Below are 24,724 nucleotides of genomic sequence, written 5' to 3' on the forward strand. Positions count from 1 at the left end.
AACATGGCCCGCCTCCCATTCTCTGGCTTAGCACTGAACCACAGTGTTCAGTCCAATGGTTATCAGGAGACTGGGAGTTGGGTGGATCCTGCTTTCTGCCCTGGAAGCGGGGAAGAGAACCAAGAGGACGAGGCAGTGGCAATGGCAGACAGCAGACAGGTAAGTGTGAATTTTAATTGTTTCATTCCCTAATACCCCCACCCACTCCACCCACCCCCCCACCGCCTTCAAATACCAGCCGCCACTGCCTGGCACTCATTGCAAGGCAGAGGGGGAAGCACAAATTGAATCCAGTGCACATCAAGTGCACTCACTCTGCAGGGTTTTATGATAACTGGGCATAAAGAACAGAATTGCAATAGGAACTTGCCAGTGCATGCAACCCCTAGCCTCTCTGCCACAACCCTCCTCAACTTCTCTCCCCACCCAGTGCTAAGGGTCTTGAGATGTCCAACCATGAAGTAGAAACTAGTCAACATAGCTCAGCGCAGCTCTGAGGCGGTGTGGGCTGCCGCCTCACAGTACTTTAATTGCAGTATCCTCCCTTTTCCCCGACTGCCCCTTCTAACCATCACAGGCCTTGCAGGAAATATATATATTTTTAAATCACTCAGTCTCAGGCATGTCAATGCCAATTTTGTGAAGTTTCCTACTTTCTGATTGTACCACCACTAGTTCATTGCTCTTACTGTTATAATGCCTTATGTGTTAGTCAGACGTGAATGAAAGATACAGGATGCACACCTTTCCTTTTAAATTAATCTTCAACTCTTCGTTTATCCAGTATATACTCAGGTTGCGTGCAGATTGCTAAGTGCCATGCCCCGTGGCAATAAAGTAATAGTATCACACAAGTGGGGCGTGTCACGTCCCAAGCAAATGCACAGCACTTTGTGCCATTTTGGCATACATATATTCCTATGAAACATATAATCAATTCTTCTCCGTGTTTGTCATTGTAATCCAAGTCTTATTTCCACTTTGTAAAAACTCCAAGCCGAGCCAGATTCAACGTGTGGGCTCGGCTTGGAGTTTTTACAAAGTTGAAATAAGACTTGGATTACAATGACAAACACGGAGAAAAATGTATTATATGTTTCATAGGAATATATGTATGCCAAAATGGCACAAAGTGCTGTGCATTTGCTTGGGACGTGACACGCCCCACTTGTGTGATGTTATGTGTTAGTCAGCCATTGCAATGCCACCTGCATGATGCCATTTCACCAATGTCCATGTAATATACCTCTGCACATTTTCCCCTATACAATGCACCCAAAGAATAGCTGCACAATGCCCATGGCAAATCTGTGCATTTCTTCCAATCACTATGCACACAAAAAAATACACCTACACTTGGCTTAATGCATAACAGCTCTCGTCAGCCCACCTGTCCAGTGCTCCTGCACAATACTATCCATTGATTACCCACGTTCAATGCTTTTTCACAAGATACGCACATATCGTCCCCCCATCATGTTGCACATTGAATACCTATGAATTTACTCCTTCACGATGCTCCTGCATCATGCTCCATCACAAGAAACCAGTAGATTGCCAATGCACTCTGTTCACTAGTTGGTGCCACTTCAGAATAAATATTTCTGTAAGCCATTTGTTTACATGAACCATGTTTCTTTCTTGTACTGTTACTATGACAGGGTCTGTGCAGTGTTTATGTATTAGGGACCGTTCACTATTTGTCCGAAAGGAATGCTCCAGCAAAAAGACAGTGTGTTGTCATTTATTTGTATTGTATTGTATTGTGTTCTTATATAGCGCTGCTTTCACCCTACGGGTATCTTGGCGCTCTATTTATTTGGGATAGTTAACTAATATATAGGGTCTGCATAAAAATAATATAGTAGGTACCCTGTACCACAGTCAAACTGGTAAAGTGTAATTTACATTTAGTACGGGTCATGCACAGTCCATGGAGCTGAGACTAGGGAGTATCTGTTTCAAAGTTATTCTGTGCCCTGGGTGTGCCCAGAGCGCAGAATAACTTTGCAACAGATACTCCCTTTTTTTGCTGACTTTTACTTGTGGTAGCTGACTCTTACTGTCCCTGAGCTCTGTCTAACCAGGCCCAGGGCCAGTCCTATAGTGAAAACACAGTGAAAACACACACACACATTAGGGTACACCATGGGTTAGGGTATCCATATGATTGGCATGAACTATACTATATATCCCTAGTGCATAATAGGGCTGGCGGATTAAAACTACCCTTAAGTCCCCAGTATAAAATAAGACATGTCAGTTTAGAGGCCAGCAGCCCTTTCTGCACTTGCATGTGTGTATGGCTGAGAGCCCAAGGTCATTATAAAAGCAGCCCTGTGTTACAGGACTGCTTTTAAATATAATGTTGCCCAAACCTAAATTAGGTGATGGTTCACTTAAAAAGTGATAAACTACAATATTTTGGAATATTAGGTACTCCCAGGGTCTTCCCTAGGTGTCTCAGAGGTGGTGGTGGTGGTGGGGGGGGGGGGGGGTCAGGTAACTATAAGGAGGGTCCTTATAAAAGATGTTTTATATGTCCTGGTGATAGAGAAATTGCACATTTCACTTCCATCATCTTAGTAAAGTGCTTCCCAAAATCAACTTTTGTGGTACGAGCACTGTGGAGTGAGGATCTACCTTATTTGTGCATGTGCAGGACCCCCAAAGTCTCCCCTAGGTGTTGATAAATCCAATAAATATTATTGATGAATTCATCCTAAAATATACAGAAAAGAAGTTAAAAGAGTTTCTTGTCTGTAAGCCAAAACGCAGCCTTCATGTCCTCTTCCCTGATTGGTCAAAGTTAACAAGATTAGCCAGTTTTTTTTGATGAAGTGATAAGTGACACATGAATATCAGAGTACAGGGTAGGGTCATAAAACATGAGCTTAAAAGGAAGAAAGGGATAAGCAGAAAAGGTGAGGTCCATCTACCCCCATCTCTTCTGAACCCCGCCAGATGGCATGCTTAAGGAAAGAATTTGCAGATGTCAGGGGGAGGAAACTATGGAAATGAGCCATACTGGAGGTTGTTTTAACTAGTTCTTGTTCCTCTGCTGAGGCTTCAGCCATATTGAATTTTGTAGGAATACTGCTTTCTTGGAGAGCATTATACTACACTTTGCAGGAAATCGTCATGCTGCGGGGTGTTGCCCCGAACCTCATTGGACAGGAGTGCCCTCTTGTTTGACCCCAGAGTTTGATTTGCACCATCTAGGCCCTGCCTTTCTGACTCACTATGCCTGCTGCACAATCTGGAACTACAGCCCTGTGGACCTAACTTGCTTCAAGAGGAATAAAGCCTGGAGTGTGTACAAGTGATTTGTAAAGGTTTTGTTCAAGTGGATTGTTGGAACTGTAGTCCCAAACCTTTAAGGATCATCGTGAAGATTCCAGACGCTTGGATTGTGTTTTTGGGCACTTTGGGACCCCCAGAGTAACTTCAAGAAGATGTTTCAGAAGTTTGGAGAACTTTGGATCCAACTTCAGAATAAAGTTCCAGACGAGGATTGACTCAACCGCAAGAGTCAAGACAATGACCTTCAACTGCGAGCCGGACTGCTCTGCTGGTTCATCATGCTGAAAAGCTTCAGAGGTCTGACTTCCAGAGTTTGAACAGGAGCTCCCTGGAAAGGGAGCTGGGGAACCCTCACCGAACCCGGACTGGTGAAGAGCATCAAGGGACCCCGGCAGAAAAATCTCCATAAATGTTTCTAAGCCTGAAGGTAAACCTTTTACTGCAATGCAATATGTAGGGAACCCCCTCTGAAAGAGCAAGCAAGGTCAGGGAGAAGAGGGGAAATACAAAAACATCAAGACAAAAGTCTCCCTTGCGACCTACGATCTTATTACACTAACAATAATTCAATTATAAAGCGTGAGGCACCAAGAAAATTTCAAAAACACAATCAATTAGCAAAAATATATTCTTTTAATTAATTTCTTTTATCAAAAATGTTTTCATCATCTTATTCTTTTTTTTGGTAGTTTTTTTTTACATATATTAGGCAACAATACACAAATTATTCAAAGTAGAGATACACATATTCAAATAAAAAGAATCATAAGACATTATATACACAACAAATAATATCATCCCCAGGTAGGGACACACACACCAAATTCACCCACTAGCATTCATACCACAATCTCACCACCCCAAGCCAGCCTTCACTCACATCACATATATCTGGAAAGCTCAGCTACAGAATGATATAGTAGTTTGATTGACCAAGTCCAGCAACTGCATATAGTAGGGTCTTATCAAGGCTACGGTCAACGTGTTTCGGTGGCTCCAACAACGATGACATGCCACCTTCCTCAGGACCTGTCAGATATCGAGCCTTATAAAAAGGGGCACCTACTCAAATAGGGGAAAGATGCAACTGATGAGTATTCTAGTTTTTGAAAGGGTACATCCAATTTTAAGTGTATCCAACACCAACTGAGGAAGTAGAACCACTCTTCCTCTTTTATAACTTGCCAGTCTTTGGGTCGTGTTTCACTATCCTGAAAACAACTGTGAGAATAATGCTGCCGCTAATTATGTATAATGTGCAGGGTGAAATAGTATTTGTGCAATGTAATTTGTGTTTAGTTTAGGTTGCCTGAAATTTAGGCCCAAACGACAGGTTGTTTTGAGTTTCGTTTCTCCTTGGTTGCTCAAGAATTATAATTGAATCCTCATGCAGGTGCAGAAATTCGACCTCGTTATTCTTAGAGTTAAGAAGATACCCATAATGTCTTTGAAGAAGGCTGGAAGGCGAAAAGGGAGGCGCTTTCGTGTTTGGCCTATTTGGAAACCAAGGCCATTGGAAGAAGAATTAACTTAATTAAAGCTTCTGTCGAAACTTACTGAAAGATGTCGCAAATGAAAAAGTTTACCTTGGGACGTATTGTGGGGTGAACATTGCTTTTTGTACAATGCGCAGGGACAAATTCGAGAGACTCCTTTTTTTCGGAGGAGAAGGAGCATCTTGGAACGAGCTCCATAGCTTTAAGCTATCAGTCCCATTTGACGTGAGTACTTCTTAGGAAGTCAACAGGTGCTGACACCTTTGGTATAGGATATCGTGGAAATAGGTAGGATTTTTATGTAGAGCAGAGTAGGGAAAGATACATTTATTTTCTTCTCAAATGAAAAGAGAAATGGACTCCGCTTCTATTCTTTGTTGCATTTCCTCATATTATGCCTTTTGTGCCTAATGAATTATATTCGGAGACTCGGCTCTGTATTGATTTGTATGTACCTATTTACTCTGATCTTGAGGTGTGTTTATATTCAATTATTTTTGGCCTTATAATAAATCCACACAACTGAAATTCAGAATCTGTGGTCCTTTAAAGTATGAATAAATTGAAAGAATAATCTTGGATTGGCGGGGAAAACATGGCGGCCGCGAGCTAGAGCGGCTCGCGCGCAGGTGATGGTCTCTCCCCCGGAGTGCTGATTTCTCAAGGCAGAATTACCTGCATCAAGAGTCGTGCCGTGTTCGGTGTCCTGGTATGGGGGACAGCTTCGGGTGATTTTCGGGAGGTCGGTGACTGCTCGCGGACTCTCCTCACTGATTCGAGCGTGGCTGGGAGGACTCGGATGTGTGCAGTCGCGGCTCCAGCCCCGGCGTCGCCCGCCCCTCCCACCACTTTGCAGCGGTGGTTCCGAGCAGCCGTGGAGCTGCGGCGAGGACGTCGGGTGGCGGCCCGCGGATGCCTCAGAGTTGGAGGGGGTGAAGGGTGTGGGAAGGCTCACCCACCGACGGCATCCACGGCACTTGTACGCACCCACATAGGAGGCGGAGAGCTCGGGGCTGTGAAGACGGCCGCTAGAAAGCTGAAATTGAAAGCGGCTGCATTTTATGAAGAGACCACTTACGGGACCAAAACAGCAGGCGAGGATTGCGACAGTGATAACACCTACAGCGAAAGTAAGGAGAGGGGCTGGACAGATAATTCAGAGGGTGGTGGTGGGGTAAAAGCAGCCCCGATTTTTGACAGCAAACAGGGCTTGAAACTGACAAAAAACACTAATTGCAGCAAGAGAAAAGAGGCCTTGAAGAGAAGGGGTGGTAAAGGAAAGAGGAAGGGAGCCAGCCCAGGGTGCAAGGGACACTGTGCGGAGGACCCCCTAGAACTGACCGATCAGAGCGACAAAAGTGGCGGTTTTGGAGAAGGGACAGCCAAAGGCATTGTCGGTGAAACGGTTGGCTATTCAGGGAAACTTTGGGAGCCCGGACAGGGAGGTAACCAAGTCCCTGATTCAAATACTTTGGCAAGGGGGAAAGATAAGAAGGCTCCAGTCTCGAGAATAACTCCCTCGCTGCGTGCCTTTTTTAAGGTGCTGCCTCAGGTCCTCAAGGTCACTCACAGTCCAGACAACCCAGCTATTCAAGCCCCTGAAATTTCCACACAGAAGATGGCAGAGTTGAGGGGCCCAGAGGGGGTCACGCTAGATGTACCTGTACAATTGCTTGTGCCTGAGGCAAATTCATTACCAACAGAGGCCTCTGGAGGAGTGGTAGATAGGTGTACAAGCGATGGAGAAGAGGGGAGTACAAGGTACACAGAAAAGGAGAAAGAGAAGGAGCTGGGGGAGGAGCAAGAAGGGACCACCCTAGAGGATCTGCTAATTGCTATAAGAAAAGAGATAAGGATTGGTTTTGCAGAATCCAAACAAAATCAGAGTGAGATCAGGACAGCCTGCGACACCCTGGAGCGAAAAGTAGACGGGCTCTCAGAGAGAACAGAGACACTAGAGGGATCTGTAGGGGAGTTAAAAGCCAATCTGGAGTCAGCAGAAGTCAGGATCCATTCCCTAAGGAAAGAGGGGGACGAGTTGAGGGAAAGGGTCGAATCTTTAGAGAACTTCTCTAGAAGAAACAACTTACGAATCTTAAAGGTTCCTGAAGCAAAGGAAGGGGGGGACCTTAAGACTTACGTAGTATCTCTATTAAAAGGCGCCCTCAACTTAGAAGAAACTGAGGAAGAGTTGGCCAAAGACATTCAGAGAATCCACAGGGACCCATTTCGCCTCAACTCTGGGAGAGTGAAGCCAAGGAAAATTCTTATGAATTTCCTGACATACTCCCTGAAAGAGAAGATTCTCAATCTTGCCCTGAAGGCAAAGCCACTAAAAGCTCCGGACTTTTCATTTGAGGTGCGGTCAGATTTATCAAAGGTCACCTTAGAAAGGCAGTGGGAGTTAGGGCAAAGAATGGACAAGTTCAGGGCAGTGGGGGCAACGGTACAAATGAGGTTTCCTGCCTTTCTAAAAATAATGTACAACAATAAGATGTACAACATCCGCTCCCCCAGGGAAGCAGATGAGTTAATTCTCTCCATCTCTGAACATGCGGGGAGAACGAAGCTCTAGGAACAGGAAATATACCTTATAGTCATTCGGCGGGGGTGAAGTACTAGCCTCTAAAGGAAATAGTGGAAATAATGAGTAAAAATCCTAAAACATAAAATGTAGCACAAATGTAAGGAAAAATAGTTTAAAAAAACCAAAAAAAAAAACATAAAAAATCAAAAGGGAAGGTATAAGGTTATAGAGGAAAAAACACAAACCATAATCTAAAAACACACTAAACATTAAAAAAGAAAAAAAAAGATACAAAATTAATAAAAACCCCCTTCTTTTCTCTTATTTACTCTTATTTAAAGAAACCACTTCTAAAATTAAACATAAATAATATAGAAAAAGAAGCAGGTAATCAGTCTCACCGTTAGAGGGTAGATGGGGATAGAGACCAACACACCTACGTAAACCTGGCAAACCAACACGCCAGGAGAAGTGAGGGGGGTTTTTCTAAGGGTGGGGGGTGGGCAGGGGGGGCAATGAAAAAACATCAGATGCCTGTACTCAGTTTCTTTTTTATAATCACACCCTTAAGTTCGCTCACAAACAATATCAATTGACATCAACGAATACCACAATGCCACCTCGAGAGAGATTAAAAACTGTGCTAAAGAAAGGGGGATATAAAGAGTCGTGTAGGCTCAGAAGAGGAGAAAAAATATGACAGACATACACTTTCTATCCTGGAACATCAATGGGCTGCGAGTGAAGGGGAGGAGAAATAGAATTTTACAATACTTCAGGGATTCCCCGGCCCAGATAATAGTGTTACAGGAGACACACCTGCTCAAACAGGAAGTAGAAACAATACTGAAAACACAGAAGTGGGTTGATTTATTTATTTGTACAAATCAGTCCGCCAATATCCGTGGGATTCTCATTCTGTTTAAAAGATCAGCGAAAGCACAAATTTTGGCTTATGAGGAAGATCTTAGTGGCAGGTGGCTGGTTTGTAAAATAACGTTAGATGGTCAACATTATACACTTGTAGGGTATTATGGTCCGAACCAGGACGACCCATCCTACCTCCAAAAAATCCAAGGGGCATTAGTCACATCGAATCATCCTATCATATGGGCGGGGGACTTCAACATCGTCCTAAACCCCAAGCTTGATAAGTCCCCAAACTCCAGAGCGCTGGTATCATCTAAATCAAGACAGGTTATGCTGTCCATAATGTCGTCCCTGGGGTTGGCAGATGTATGGAGAGATAGGGCTGGGAATGCTCTCGGGGTTTCGTATAGGAACCTTAAGTACAAACATGGGTCGAGGATCGATTATGCTCTCTTTAGTTACAGTATTCAAGAGACGGTGAAGGGGCTACGGTATTTACCCCCACACCTCTCAGACCACTCAGCAATAATGTTCTCTTTGACACTCACGCGACAATTTTTTTTTTCGTCATGGTCCTTTTGTCGGACGATACTTTTAGATCAGGTGGAGACCGACCTGTTGGCAGAAGAAGTGTCAAACTTCCTGGAAATAAACCTAGACTCTGTGGAAATAAGTATAGTGTGGGAATCCCTCAAAGCTTTTTTAAGAGGGCATATTACAAATCGTGCATCATTTAGAGGCAAAGTTTACAGGGAAAAAATCAGGAACCTAGAAAGGGATCTGGTTAGTCTAGATAGGATGTGTGGGTCCTCTGGGGGTACCTCTGCAGAGCAGGAAGAACGAAATAAATTGAAGCAGGAACTGAATAAAATTCTACAGGAAAGAGTAGAAAAGAGGTGGGAGGCAAGCAAGATTTCGAACTTTGAATACGGAGAGGCGGCGGGTAAGGTTTTAGCTTTGAAAGTCAAAATAGACAAATCTAAAAAGTTTATAAAGGGCATCCGTAAGGAGGGAGACACTACTGTTAGGAACACCAATACCGAGATCGGTAGGGCTTTTCAGGAGTTCTTCCAAAACATATATACCGAAGATATTGAAGACGATCCCCAGGCAAGAAATCTATGGTTAGATAGGATTCAACTACCTACCCTTTCTGGAGATCAGATCGACCGCCTTGATAGGGAGATATCAGAGGAGGAAGTGAGTAAGGCGATAGGTCAATTAAAGCAGGGGAAGGCGGCAGGGCCAGATGGCCTCCCAGGGGAACTGTTTTGTGTTCAGATTTAGTAACAACATTGACTTATTTATTTAACAACATCTTTACAAAAGGGTTAGTGCCTCCTGCATCATGGAGCGAAGCAACTATAGTCCTTATACCAAAACCAGGTAAAGATCCAACTGACTGCGGGTCCTATAGGCCGATCTCGCTGCTGAATATAGATTATAAGATCTTCGCTGCAGTTTTATCAGCACGTTTGGCAAGCGAGATCGGCTCTATAATCCATGAGGATCAAAAGGGCTTTATCAGGGGACGTCAGATGGCGGACCTAACCAGGGACTTGGTTGCGGCGATAGACATCGCCACAACTTTTTCCTTACCCCTGGCCACCCTAACATTAGATGCCACAAAGGCCTTTGATAGGGTCAATTGGCTCTATTTGACAGCTGTATTAAGAAAATTCCAACTAGGCGAGAAATTTTGCCGTACTATCCAGCTTCTATACAGAGCTCCTACCGCTAAGTTACTAGTAAATGATACACTCACTGAGCCATTTAAGATTTCACGAGGAACTAGGCAGGGCTGTCCCCTTTCCCCGCTTCTGTTCGATCTTTATATAGAGCCCTTTGCGCAGATAATAAGAGAAGAACAGAGTATTATCCCCTTTGAGTTCAGTGGGTGGGTGAAACGTCTGGGCATGTATGCAGACGACATCCTGATATATACGTCAGATCCCATTCAGGCATTTCCAACAGTTGTTAGGAGAGCAGAAGAATTCAGGGAAATCTCGGGGTACCAGATAAATGCGGGGAAAACCGAAATAATGGAGTGGAATATTAACAATTCACAATTGGACACAACCTCCTCAATGCGCTATCTGGGAATTACGATCACCCAGGAAGTTAAGAATATAGCTCAAGTAAATCTGAATCGGATATCCCGAGAATGTCGGGCGCTTCTTAAAGCATGGACATTCCTCCCATTGACGATCTATGGGAGGGTAAGCCTTATAAAAATGTCAATTATACCAAAGCTTACATTTATATTTAACAGCATTCCATTAGCTTTTGATTCAAAACAAATCAAGAAAGTGCCAACAGGACATTAACTCGTTTGTGTGGAATTACAAAGCAACTCGGATAGCATGGAAGGAACTGAGGAGGAGGAGGGGAAAGGGTGGGCTCTCCCTTCCAGACATACAATACTACGCCTGGGCCTTTTAGCTATCATTCTCAAGAATGCTACTGAAGACCCCAACGGACTCGACAGTAGGGAGAATGTTTAAGGCCATGTTAACTGGAACGGGTCTGCCAATGGACGGGTTTTTATTCAAATTTGGAGAACAGAAATTTTTCAAGAAGGTGAGGTTGAAGGTCTTGCAATCGTTGGCCAGAACCTGGACAATGATTAAGAGGTCAACAAGGCTGGCCTACTACTCAAACTGGGCTCCAATGTGGGGTTCGCCGGGGCTCCCACCGTGTTTAGGTGACAACCTCTCGACGCCACTAAGAGAAGGGGGAATCACGAGATGGGGGGACTTGTTAGCTGGTGGGGCATTAATATCATGGGATAATTTGCTTGAAAAGGTAGGCCCAGGACTATCAAGGTTTAAATACATGCAACTAGTAAGCTGGTCTAGAGAGCTCTTCAAAAAGAACGCCTTGGTGGGGAGGTGTAGCATGTTAGAACAACAACTGGTGGAGAAACCACAGGGAAGCAAAGAAGTGGCACAGTGGTACTGGGCAATTTCGGAGGAGGTGGACGGAGACTTCGACCTTCCTGACGAAAAATGGGCGGAGGATATGCTCCCTCAAGGAGAAGATTGGTGGATAAGATCATTCACACTTTTATATAAAACTGTCAAACCGGCATGGTTAAGGCGAAACCACCTCTTCACACTACACCGAGCCTATTGGTCACCACAAAAGCTGGCAAAATTCCAAGCTGGTAAAGGTTGTAATAAGTGCGGTCTTCAGGGCGCATCGGACGTTCACATGTTTATGGACTGCCCACTAATCAAGACTTTCTGGGCGGAAGTCCTGGATACACTGGGCTCGATACTTAAAGTATCCTTAACCTGTTCATTAACACTGATAATTTCTGGAATGGCTGATAATGTGACTGGTACAGCAAGGTCGTTACTGTTTTATGCAATTTTACTTGCCAGACGTCAGATATGTAAATTCTGGGTGAACTCAAAGGCGCCAATACATGCCAGCTGGCTATCATCTTTAATTGAAACATCAAAAGTAGACCTGGCTAGATCTTGCAGTAGACAAAACCTCTCTTTTTGGAAATTGTTATCTTCTTGGTGTTAGAGTACCGGGTTTTTTTTTTTTTATTCCCCGGTCCTATGATTATGCCTCCAAACTTCAGAGTCCACTGTGGCGGTTCCGTTAGACAAGAAAAGGACCTCGTGGTAGTCCCTACCTTGATGGAGTCTGTGTCGGGTATGGCTGGTCGCCACTCGTCACAAAATACCTCAGTAAACCCAGATTCGGTCTCCCGCCAGAATATTCTCCAAAAAGGTGGAGATTGTGAGTGCGTGCTATCCCGAGTCGCATGAATAGGTGGTTGGCTATAAAGTCTGTGGGTAAGAGGTGCAGGCAAATGAGGACAAAAAAAAAGAATAATCTTGGATTGCTTTACTCCCCTCAACACTTTTAGCTGGCTTTACAAGACCATCGGCCTTGAATTTAGTAGGAAAGGCAAGGAGTATCATTTAGCGAAATCAAATGGTAGCAGAGGGTGGTTAGCCTGTAAAAGTGAGGGGAGAAAAGAGAAATAAGTAGTAGGGTTGGAAAATTAATAGGGTTTTGGACACGAAGTAGACAACCACGAAGTTTGATAAAAGTCGACAGACGTTGATGGTGCGGCGGAAACAGTGGTAGCGTGATTATGAAACTGTGTGGTGTGTTAGATTGCGGTGATGAATTATTTGTGTGATGGCTTGCGAAGTTGGGATGCAAGTTGAGTGAATGTGGGTTTATCGGTTTACAGGTACAGACACGTGCTGATAAGGAAGTTTGGTGAGCGGACTCAAGAGAAGTCCAAGATCCCGGTATAGTTTTGTATTTGTAATTGTCTGATCAATACTGTGAGTGTCGTGAAGCGCTATCAACGATTCACTTGTGACAGGGAACTTTGTGTGAATGAAGGAGCACGTCACAGGTAGGAAGCCTCAGGTACTGGGGGTGGACTACGGACTGAGTGACCAACACAGGTCGGGGGTTACAACAGATGAATGTTCTTGTAGGAGTGTTCTATCGATCTTTTAGCAGACGGACATTATTTGTTTTCATTAACGGTAAGTTATTGTGACTGTGTTAGGAGCAGTTCCTTGGTGTAATAGCTTTTGGATATATAGTTACTTGTTAGTACAAATGTGTGAGCGAGTGTATGGGGTGAAATTGTAAAGGAGGGTGAGCCGCTGCAAAGAGGGAGCAGTGACATCAGTGCGCACCGCTCTGGGATAGGTCGGCTGGTGTAAGGCTGCGCGGGGATTGGTGAAAGTTCGTCCGAAGTTTAACAGTGAAACTTGGGTTGCAATTAATTGATTTTCACAATGAGATGTTTTAAGGTGTTGCGAGATTTGTTATTCCACAGGTACAGATGTTTTCTGAGTAGTTGAGGACAGGTTTCCATGTTTTTACAGTTCACTAAGCAGTAAGTGGTAGAGGCTCTCTGTTCAATGACCAATAACGTTCCCAAGGGCAACCCTTCCCCCTTTGGCAGCACATTCTGTTTGTATTATTGAAGATTTTCCAAGAGTGGACTCTACTTAGAAAAGAATCAATGTGACAGAACATTTCTGTCACTGGAGGAGGATAGTGGCCCAAGGAAAAGAACAGTCTCAAACTCCTCAACCACACTAAACCTGTTCTGGGATCACAGAAGCTGTCTTCCCAGGTCTCAATTTACAGTTAATGATGAACAGAGTCTTATCCTGGTCCATTTCAAGTTATGGAAGTTCCTGACCTTTCCCCAAGTACCTTTCATGAGAGATGATGAGTCACATACCTCATAACCAGGTCTTTATACGAAGAGGCCCAAGTCATTGTTTCTGCTATTGGAGCAGTTAGATTCAACAAGATTTAATACATATTAAAAATTGCAGTGGAATACATTATGGATCTTAATCCAAACTAGAGTTACAAATTGTTTTATTTAACATGTATGTTTTTGTCATAGAAACCCCTACAGCTCCATATGGTGAAAATAGTTTTTTGAGGCTAGTCACTGCTGGACATGCTATCCCTTTTTTTTAATGTTCCACTTTTGTATACTAGGCATAATACCTTGTGGGTCACAAGACCTATCTAATGGTGTCATACTTCATAATAAAAGTTGGGTTGCTTCCTGTAAAAATATAGTTATTTAACAGGTCCACCTGTGGAATTAAAATCAGACTGGCTACACATGTAATCCTGAAGCCATGTTTTCCTTGTCAGCTTCGAGGATGACAGAATATCTGCTTCAATCCTGCGGTCACAATTAACCAGATGCTATTAGTGTATTTCCTGCTCGATAAAGTATGGTCTTACTGGAAAATTAGTTATGCCAATTGAGTGTTAGCCACTTTTACCATGTTTTACAGGTCGGAGAACATTCACGGAAACTGTACATTATTACCTAGTTGTGCACCAGCAATACCAGGCAGCAGAAAAATGTGAATGACTGTGCAAAATAATTGATTTCCTCAAAACAATCAAACTGGAGAGACATCACAGCAATTGACAACTGATTCCAGAATCATATATGGATAAAATTGGGTCTCATTCTAAAAAAATAAATATTAAAGTTTAAAGATGATTACATTTCATAACCTATAGAAAGTGTTCAGTGTGTTGTTGAATTAAACCTAAGGAATGCATGTTTCAATTCTGGTAGAATAAGTGATATCTTTATTTCATCTCAGCTTTCATTTTTAACAGCATCATATCCTGATCTACTCTTTAGATATCTACAGTTATTTAGAGATATGTATGTTGCATATGAATATATCAACATCGCATGTTTTGATGTTTTTAATTATATCAATCAATCAAAACCACTTTATTCGGTTAATAAAAACCATAAAAGTACCATACATAAATCACAGTACAATATACAGTAAAACATCAAAACCGAATCCTCCAAAATATGGGCGGCATAAAAAGATAAGGGAGGATATAAACCAGAATTGATTGAGTTACATAAAAATCTTTGCTGGTATTAAAACAGATAAAACAGTGCGATAAAAGTATTTTGTAAATAAAAAGGTAAGTATTGGGAAGCTAGTAACATAGACTTAGCGGATACTCTTAAGATTACATAGGGTGCCGTATTTTCCTAAGTCTCACAGCTGCGACTAAAAAACTTGCGATGTTAAAGATTTTCCATGGGTCATTAAGCAACTGAAGGTACAGTAAAGGGTGTTTGACCTCTATAAAACCGTTTCCCTTTAAAATTGGAACTAAAAACCTCCTGCGGATAACACTGCAATGGTCACAGAATATTGTAAAGTGCATTGGGGCAGAGTCACAGAACTAACTTAAGACAAAATCCTAAACTTACTACCATTTTGGTATTCACACAAGGCACTTACTCACTTTGGTATTCACAGAAAGCACTTAATCATTTCGATATTTACAGAAGTTAGGAATCCTAACTTTGGGACTCCTAAATGCCTTCTGTCAATACCGAAAGTCTTAAAGTTAGTGATTTTCTCAGTTTAGGAGTAGTAAAGTTAGATCGCCTAACGTGAATTGGGCCCTGTGTGTCCTGAGTGGAGAAGTTGTCACAGGTACAGGGACCTAACTCACACTTCCTATTCCAGCCTTGCGAATTACCCAGAAAGAAATGAATTAAGTTAAAACTAAATCTTGTTAAAAGCAGGCGATGGAACAGTTTCGTGACAATCCTCAGATAAGGTTTAATCCCGGCTTTACCTTGACGGTTTCATCAACTCCAACTCCTCCCACTCTACCGACATCAGTTATCTTTTCTAAGCTTATCAGGGAAATCAAATAAATCTGGATGTCCAAGCTTGGTTAAAATGCTCTTGACATGATATAGCCATGGAATATTATTTCCTCGCTCCAGGGTAACACAGTCCCTAATAATCTTATGATTCAGAGTTAATTGGGGGTTAAGCCAAGTTTTAACCCAGCAAACCACTGGGGCCAGCGTCAACCTCTCTACCACATAACCAACACTTAACTACTGTTGAATTACAAAAGTAGGAGTGGATTGGGGGACCGACAAGAGGGAACGTAAAAACATTTTCAGCTGTCTGTATCCCCTCTATTGGCTTGTAAACCCAAATGGCCGAACCATATAATGCGATGGCTATACATTTAGACCTGTTAATATTGAGCATGGAGTCTTTTTATTTATAAATAATGCAGGGGTATAACAACCCATCTTTCACAGTGAACCATAGTATCATGAGAAACAAACAATATTTCAGAGTTCCCTGTGAAAAATGAAATTCATCATTATAATGACAGTCACTGTACAACTCAACAGAGCCTTAACATTAGATAATTAGGATTATGCAGCACAGAGGACACAATTATGCTGCTTATTTCTTGAGTATGTATCAAAAAAATAAGTTATGTTTCACATTTTCTACGGTATTATTTTCTTCATTTTTAGGTAGAAACAATGTTTTGTGAAATCGGCAAATTTTAATAATTACGTGGAAATTGATGTTGTAGATGTAGTAGATCCATAACTAGGCAGTAAACACTGTGGCCACAGAATCATGTGTCCTCTGGCCCTCACCATTTTTTTCATGAGAGCAGCCTACGTGTGCCACAGATTGCAGTGCGGAGAATCCAGCAAGCAGTTTTTCCCTCTCATTCCCAGTGACTACCAGGTTTTCCCTCCAAATTTCTCATTTGCTCTGTGCTAAGAACTTTATGTTAAGCAGTGCACCCCCAGCCACCATTTTGTGTTAACAAGTCAGTGAAACCAGACCCTCTTCACCCCCCAGCAACAGGGATATTCTACATTCGAGGGTGCTCTGAGACAGCAGTAATCTGCTACATGCTGTTTAAACTGTATTTAATAGGGACAGTGCACTTCGTTTTGTGGCCAGGAGAGGGAGCAACAATGTATTCAAACAGTATTGGTTAAGGACAAGTCTGTTAGGCCCTTACCTGCAGAATTCTAAAGTGTGGATTGAGCCTGTCTGTCTCCTAGCAGATTTCTGAATAGAGCAGCTCCCTTGTCCCAGCCCCACCCCCAGGCTAGCAGACTTGGGACTGCTGATTGGTTTTTCCAGCTCCAAGCAAATCTGAGCCCTACTCTCACACTTGCCCAGGCCACTTAAGGCTTTGCTGGGTGCACCCCAAATCATTCTCCTACATATTGTGAGCTGCAGCCCACGTGTGCCCCAGACGGAAGTGAGCAGAGTCCCGGAAGGGGTAAGGAAGCAGACTAGTGCTGTCTCTTCCCTAAAAAACGATTTTCCGTACCTGTGATTGCAGCATCTTTTCTTTTTTTAAATTTCTTTAACTGTCTTTCCCTGTAATTGTTACAGTTTACAATTGTACTTTTAACCTGCCGTGATTGCATCATTTATCACCTGTTTTGTGTTTCAACTTGTGGTATTTCCTGTCCGTTACTACTTCCATTTAACCTGTTGAATTGTGGGATTTGATGTCCGAACTCTGTAGTTTTTCCCTCTCATTCCCTGTGACTACCAGTTTTTCCCTCCACATTTCTCCTTGCTCTGTGCTAAGACCTGTATGTTAAGCAGTGTACCCCAAGCCACCATTTAGTGTTAACAAATCAGTGAAATTAGCCCCCACCCCTCCACCACATCAACAGGGGTATTCTACATCAGAGGGTGCTCTGAGACAGCAGTTTTCTGCTGTGTGCTGTTTAAACTGTATTTAATAGGGACTGGGCACTTCGTTTTTTGGCCAGGAGAGGGAGTCAAGTTTTATTCAAACAGTATTGTTAAAGGACAAGTCTGTTAGGCCCTTACCTGTAGAAGTCTAATGTGTGGATTGAGCCTGTCTGTCTCCTAGGAGATTTCTGAATAGAGCAGAAGCTTCCAACTCCCTGGCCAGCAAACCTTGTCTGAGGTAGCTGGGACGTTATATAGTCTGCTATTGTTTGTATATGTGTACACTGATTGGTGGTTGTATCTGGTGTTTCTTTTGGATTAGGGTTAGTGTCCTCATTGGTTTGGTATTTGAGGGTTCTGGTTGGTTTCTGGGTCTGTGATTCAATCAATATAGGGTTGGGGCTAGGGATAGGGATAGGATTTCTATTGGAAGTAGGGACTAGGGCTTCCTGTGTTATTGATTGTTGGGACTATGGTTGGACCAGGGCTAAGGTTAGGCCTTTATTTGGAAGTAGCGATTATGATTCCTGGTGTGATTTGTTGCAGGACTAGGTGTGGGACTAAGAGTAGGGTAAGGCATTCTGTTGGAAGTATGGACTAAGGCTGCCTGTGCCATTGGCTGCTTGGACTTGGGTTGGGACTACTGGTGTGGTTAGGGAGATTATTGAATGTAGAGAACAGGGCTTTTTAAACTGATTGGTTGCTTGGATTAGGGCTAAGATTGGTTGTAAGGTCCTGGTCTCCTACTGGTTCCAGATTTTAGGGGTAGTGTTGTGATTGAATAGTGTTAGGGCTAGGGTTTCCATTGTCTGGAGGGGTCACCTGATTACTAGGGATAAAAATGTCAGGGTTAGGGTGTCTCAGCCCGGGCGTCGAGGCTAAGGGCAGAGAGGACAAGGGCAGTTGCCTGTTCGAGACTGGTCAGGACCAGGGCCAGAAATGTTGCCCATTTTCCCATTCAGTAATACCCACCCACAATTTACTTTCACTATAGATATGCACCTGTCTTTGTGTATTGTTTTGTATAAACGTGTAGAATAATTATGTTGTTAAAAAAAACAAAAAAAATCATTGTTGTTCTACATGTACTTGCTTCCATTGTGCATCTATGTACCTCCATGTACTTTGAGCTGTGTCTCGGTTGCTTTACTCCTGAAAAAGCATATCCAATGCACTACCCTATTTCTCATCCTGTACCACAATCAATATCTTTAATCTACATATACTTACCTCCTTTATGCATCTATATACTTCCAATGTACTTATGGATCTATATATTTATCATTTTCTTCTAATTTAGCATTTCCAATGCACTACCCTATTTATCAGGCTATACTTCTCTCAATATATCTTCTAGCTCAACTTTCTGACTCATCTCAAACTACTTTTTACTACTCTTTCCAATGCACTACCCTATCCCTCATACATCTATCATACATCTATTAATATATCCTCTACATCCACTCTCTCATTTATCCCAAACCTCATACTACTACTACGATCCCCAAAATAAACCTTTCTAGACTCTCTCCTACTCTACCCCTCCTTGCATCATCTGACACCTCTTTTACTATACCGATCCCCAAAAACAAACCTCTCTAAACTCTTCCCTCTGACTCTTCCCCTCAAAAAACCTTTTTTACTCATCCAAAAGCTTCCCCCTACTGCTATGACCTAAAAAACACATTTGAAAAAGTCCTTCACTCTTCTATCCCTCCACTATTCTTTTCGGTCAAAATAACAGATTAACATGTTCACTTCTCAAATTCCATGTTCCAGTATACTAACTCACCACTAATCCTTTATGGGTTCCGTGGTGGCGTGCAGCTCGCCAAAAAAGCGCTTCAAAACCCCATCAGAGGTAGCAAACTCTGTATACTTTCAAACCTCTTTCCCTCTTCTATCCTGCATCTACCCTTCTCTGTCCAAAAAACTGAATAACATATCCACCACTCAAATTACTTCATATTTTACATTCTAATTTTCAACACTAATCCTTTACAGGTTTAGAGATTAGCGGGCTTCAGCATCCCATCAGAGGTAACGAGCGCTGTAAAAATGCAAACCTTTTTTCCTTCTATCCTTCTGCTATCTTTCTGAATCAAAATAACTGACTATCCTATCCACCACATAAAATGTACTTGCATGTTTCACTACAAGTAATTCACCAATAATCCCCTAAGGGTCCTGAAGTAGCGTGCTACTTGCCAAAAAAAGTGCTGTGACGCCTCGTATGGGGTAGTAAAGTGCTATACAAATGCAATTACAATACAATACAATACAATTGTTAGATGAAATTTGAAGAAACTACCCCAAAATAAATATGCACTATACAAAGTGTGTGTGCGTGTGTGTGTGTATGTGTCGGTGTTTATATAGATACAGTGCAGTCGTAGGCATGGTAGAATCTTCTTTATAAAAAAAGGATACAGCTCTATTATAGTTGTATTTTTTTATAATTATGTCTCCTGCCAACGATAGTAAGTGTCTAGCCCCAGAGTTTCAGTATGCTGTAGAATAGGGATTCTAATGGTAAACATTGACCTAGGCCAGAGAAGTTTTTCATACTCAAATACATAAATATGTTGATATATAGTTCAATAATTCTACCATAATTGCTGATGTATTGAATCATAAAGATCTTACATTACATAAAATTAAAATAAAACAGACGAACACTGCTATACATCTTGGTATGTGTAAATCACTCAAATAATGCAAGTCAAAGAAGATGCAGCTAAGTTAAATTTCAACAGTGAGACAGCTTTTTAGCCTTTGAAACAGCTCATGTTTGATTATTTGAAAGGAACAAAATCAATAATATGAAAATGTTAACTCATAAACTACGGTTAATTCCAACATTTACAAATAAATACACAAAAAAATAATGCCATATATGCAGTGTACCTTGAAGTGAGAGTTGTTTGGAGAGCTTTGTAGTGATGTCCATTCCATTTTTCAGCCAGGAAAGCTGGGGATTTGGGATGCCATCAGCATGACATCTTAGACTTGCTGTCACACCCGGCTCCCGAGCCTGGCTCTCTGGATAAACACGAATAACTGGCGGAACTGCATACAAAACAAGCAAAATATTGTTTTCAGAACTAGCTACACTATTATCATGATTAAAAAAGATATGTGACATCAAAACCAGCATAGAAAGTACCTGTTATAAAAATTGACTTAGAAGAAGATTTGAGCAGCTTTTTAAAGATTACACGTTTAACTCAAATTTTGGAAATTTTACAGATTGTGAGGTTCTTTACTTATAATCTGTAAACACACTTTATATAATATTACGATATAAAAAAATCGAAGATACTTCTGATGAGATCAATCTCTATTGTTTTCTGCAATGCAATCACCAGGAGATCTCAAAATTTGAATACCAGAACTTGGATATGTGGGATAAAGTACTACCTCACTGTTATTATGACGTTATTGTTACCGAGAAGTTCTAGGACCATATAAAAGAATGAGGCAGCAGGCCAAGTTACTTTATAAGGTCATGGAACTCCAAGGTGACTTGCAATTTCATTATAACATATGGTGGGGTACTTGATTCCTAATAATAAATGGTCATACCATCACATTTTCCACAAAAAACGTAAATCCTTGGTGCACTGTTAAGAAAGAGATACTATGTTTGCAAACAGGAAGAATTAGAGTAGAATCGCCAGTGCAAAAATAACCACACCAAAAAGTAGTTAGTCAATTGTTGCTAAAAGCAATTAGAATCAGTTTAATACAGGCCTGGTTTAAAAAGAAGGAGCTGACTCTGTAGATACATATAGAGATTCTTTCTTTTTATAATTGCCAAAGCTGTAAAAACAAGAAACATTTTGCCATAAATATCCTCTTTCTGCTTATCACTTTTCAGTTAGAAAAGCAGAGCAGGGAAAAGAAAAGACTCGTTTTGCTTTCGTTATTTTAACTGCAGCTTTAATTATGCTTTTTGATCTGCCTTTACCATTGGTTGCTGACTTTGACAGCAGGTGTTAGATTGTCAGAACTCAACTGTAGTAAGTTACTACAGCTGAGCAGCTGTGCCATTTATTTATTACTGTCGACTAAGTGTGTCACAAGCCGCCTGTAAAAAGTGTATTAAAGGCAAGTGTGGTATACTTTCTTGGATAATTGTGCCAACTCTCTTTACAAGCACAAGTCCTATAGAGAGTGCAGACTGAAATCACAGAGGAGTAGTTCAAATATCCACTCAATGCTTGCTTGCAGGAGGCTCCTGAACCTTGAGTGTTGCATTAAGGCCTCTAAGTGCAGGCCTGGAGTGGGAACGAAAAGCAGCTCTGGCAAAACAAATACAATCGCAACAGACTATCAGCCTGATTCATGTACATGCCGTTTTGCGTGTCCCTAATAGCGAATCATAGCGATTCGCTATTGAGGACACGCAAAACGGCATTCATGTAGGAATTGCTACTTAAATAGCGATTCCTACATGTTCTTTATTTGCGAGTAGCAATTTGCTACTCGCAAATACTCCCCATTCATTCCTATGGGCCAAGAGGCCCATAGGAATGAATGGGGATTTGCGAGTAGCAATTTGCTACTCGCAACTAAGATAGCGATTTTAAGGGTGCCAGGGGTGTCCAAAGGACGCCCTGTAGCACCCCTAAAATGCACTTTTGGACAGGTGTTGCGCACACACATGTCCAAAGGACATGTGTGTGTGCTACATGCAACTTTGAAAAATGCTTTTAAAAGCATTTTTCTGAGTTTTTGCTATTTACCGACAGGTCTGACCTGTCGGTAAATAGCGGCCCCAAAAGTCCAAAATCGCTATTTTGTTTTGTGTCATGAATAGCATTTGAGGAATCTCTATTAGAGATTCCTTAAATGCCATTCCACGCAAATATGCAAATTCTTACATAGCGATTTTTGCATTTGGTATCATGAATACCAAATGCAAAAATCGCACTCGCAAAGGGCCAGATTCAATTGCGAGTGCAATTTACCTACATGAATCAGGCTGTAAGTGTTATATGTTATATGTTCTATGTGGGCCAATCTATCTGGGGCAAACAAAGAAAGACTGATAAATGAACTAATGCAGCCCCACACGACCACCTTCGATTTGTTTTTCGTATGTTTCTTATTGTATGTAATTTGTAAATACCAATAAAAACATTTATAAAAAAATTTAAAAAATTAAAAGCCAGACCTGAGCCTTTCTTCCATCTCTCCTTCTTTCTCTGACTTTCATACCCCTGATGCACCTGTCACAATGAAGACTCAGTCCGAAAGCCAGTGGCAGCCCTCGGCCGCCAGTGGCAGCCCTCGGCCGCGGTAAATGGTCTAAATATCGATTCCAAAATATTGAGTAACCTAAATATCGAGTCCAAAATATGGAATGGACAAAATATCGACTGGACAGAATATAGACATCCAAAATATCGTTTTAAAGGTAAGTACTGTAATATCGAATTTAAAAATATAGACAGTCAAAATATCGAAGTACATAATATAGGTGATTAAATTTATCGACTTTTTAATAATATCAAATATTTTAAAGTGTTTTATATGTTAGTTTATGTGTGAAAAGTGTATATTTATTTGTAATTTATTGTAAGTAATTAATTTTATGTTATTTAATTTTTGCGTAATTTAATTCTGTAGCGGGTTGTGGGTTTATAGGTGAATAGGGTGGGAAGTAATTTAATTATAATTAATTAAATATGTTAATTAATTAATTGGTATTTATTTTGAATATATTGTCAATTAAATTTTTATTGATAATTAATTAATTGTTAATTGATCATTAATTTTTATTAATTGATTAATTGATAATTATGTGAATAATATCATTTTATTTTTAGTAGCGGGTTGTGGGTTTATAGGGGAATAGGGTGGAAAGTAATTTAATTATAATTAATTAAACATGTTAATTAATTAATTGGTATTTATTTTGAATAAATTGTCAATTACGTTTTAATTGGTAATTAATTAATCGTTAATTGATAATTAATTTGTTTAATTGATTAATTGATAATTATGTGAATACTATTATTTTATTTTTAGTAGCGGGTTGTGGGTTTATTGGGGAATAGGGTGGGAAGTAATTTAATATAATTAATTAAACATGTTAATTAATTAATTGGTATTTATTTAGAATACATTGTTAAATAATTGTTAATTGGTAATTAATTAATTCTTAATTGGTAATTAATTAAAATGTATTAATTGATTAATTTAAAATTATGTGATTTATATTAATTTATTTTCACTAGATTGGGGATATTAAAATGTACCCCTATGCTAACCAACGCTTTGCACTCTCTGGAGTGGGAATAGTAATTTTTACCCCTACGCTATCCAGCGCTTTCCCTACTGTTGCACTCACTGGAGTGTGAATAGTAATTTTTACCCTTACGCTATCCAACGCTTTCCCTACTGTTGCACTCACTGGAGTGGGAATAGTCATTTTTACCCCTACGCTATCCAACGCTTTCCCTACTTATGCACTGTCTGGAGTGGGAATAGTAATTTTTACCCCTACGCTATCCAACGCTTTCTCTACTGTTGCACTCTCTGGAGTGGGAATAGTATTTTTTACCCCTACGCTATCCAACGCTTTCCCTATTGTTGCACTTACTAGAGTAGGAATAGTAATTTTGACCCCTACGCTATCCAACGCCTTCCCTACTATTGCACTCTCTGGAGTGCGAATAGTAATTTTTACCCCTACGCTATCTAACGCTTTACCTACTGTTGCACTCACTGGAGTGGGAATAGTAATTTTTACCCCTACTCTATCCAACGCTTTCCCTACTGTTGCACTCCCTGGAGTTGGAATAGTAATTTTTACCGCTACGCTATCCAACGCCTTCCCTACTGTTATACTCTCTGGAGTGGTAATAGTAATTTTTACCCCTACGCTATCCAATGCTTTCCCTACTGTTGCACTCTCTGGAGTGGGAATAGTAATTTTTACCCCTACGCTATCCAACGCTTTCCCTACTGTTGCACTCACTGGAGTTGGAATAGTAATTTTTACCCCTACGCTATCCAACGCCTTCCCTACTGTTGCACTCTCTGGAGTGGCAATAGTAATTTTTACCCCTACGCTATCCAACCCGTTCCCTACTGTTGCACTCACTGGAGTGGGAATAGTAATTTTTACCCCTACGCTATCCAACGCTTTCCCTACTGTTGCACTCACTGGAGTTGGAATAGTAATTTTTACCCCTACGCCATCCAACGCTTTCCCTACTGTTGCACTCTCTGGAGTGGGAATAGTAATTTTTACCACTACGCTTTCCAACGCATTCCCTACTGTTGCACTCACTGGAGTTGGAATAGTAATTTTTACCCCTACGCTATCCAACGCTTTCCCTACTTTTGCACTCTCTGGATTGGGAATAGTAATCTTTACCCCTACGCTATCCAACGCTTTCCCTACTGTTGCACTCTCTGGAGTGGGAATAGTAATTTTTACCCCTGCGATACCCAAC

General features: G+C 41.3%; 1 protein-coding gene across 1 annotated transcript in view; it reads right to left on the reverse strand.

The window, feature by feature from the left end:
- Positions 1-24,724, reverse strand: part of FSTL5 (follistatin like 5) — a 2,936,723-nt gene that overhangs the window by 789,805 nt on the left and 2,122,194 nt on the right. Inside the window, exon 9 of the mRNA XM_078677005.1 lies at positions 20,163-20,324. Within this exon, the coding sequence (XP_078533131.1) occupies positions 20,163-20,324 (162 nt within the window). The remainder of the gene's footprint in view (positions 1-20,162; positions 20,325-24,724) is intronic.

Source organism: Lissotriton helveticus, chromosome 2_1 (assembly GCF_964261635.1).
Source record: "Lissotriton helveticus chromosome 2_1, aLisHel1.1, whole genome shotgun sequence".
In the NCBI taxonomy this organism is placed as follows: domain Eukaryota; kingdom Metazoa; phylum Chordata; class Amphibia; order Caudata; family Salamandridae; genus Lissotriton; species Lissotriton helveticus.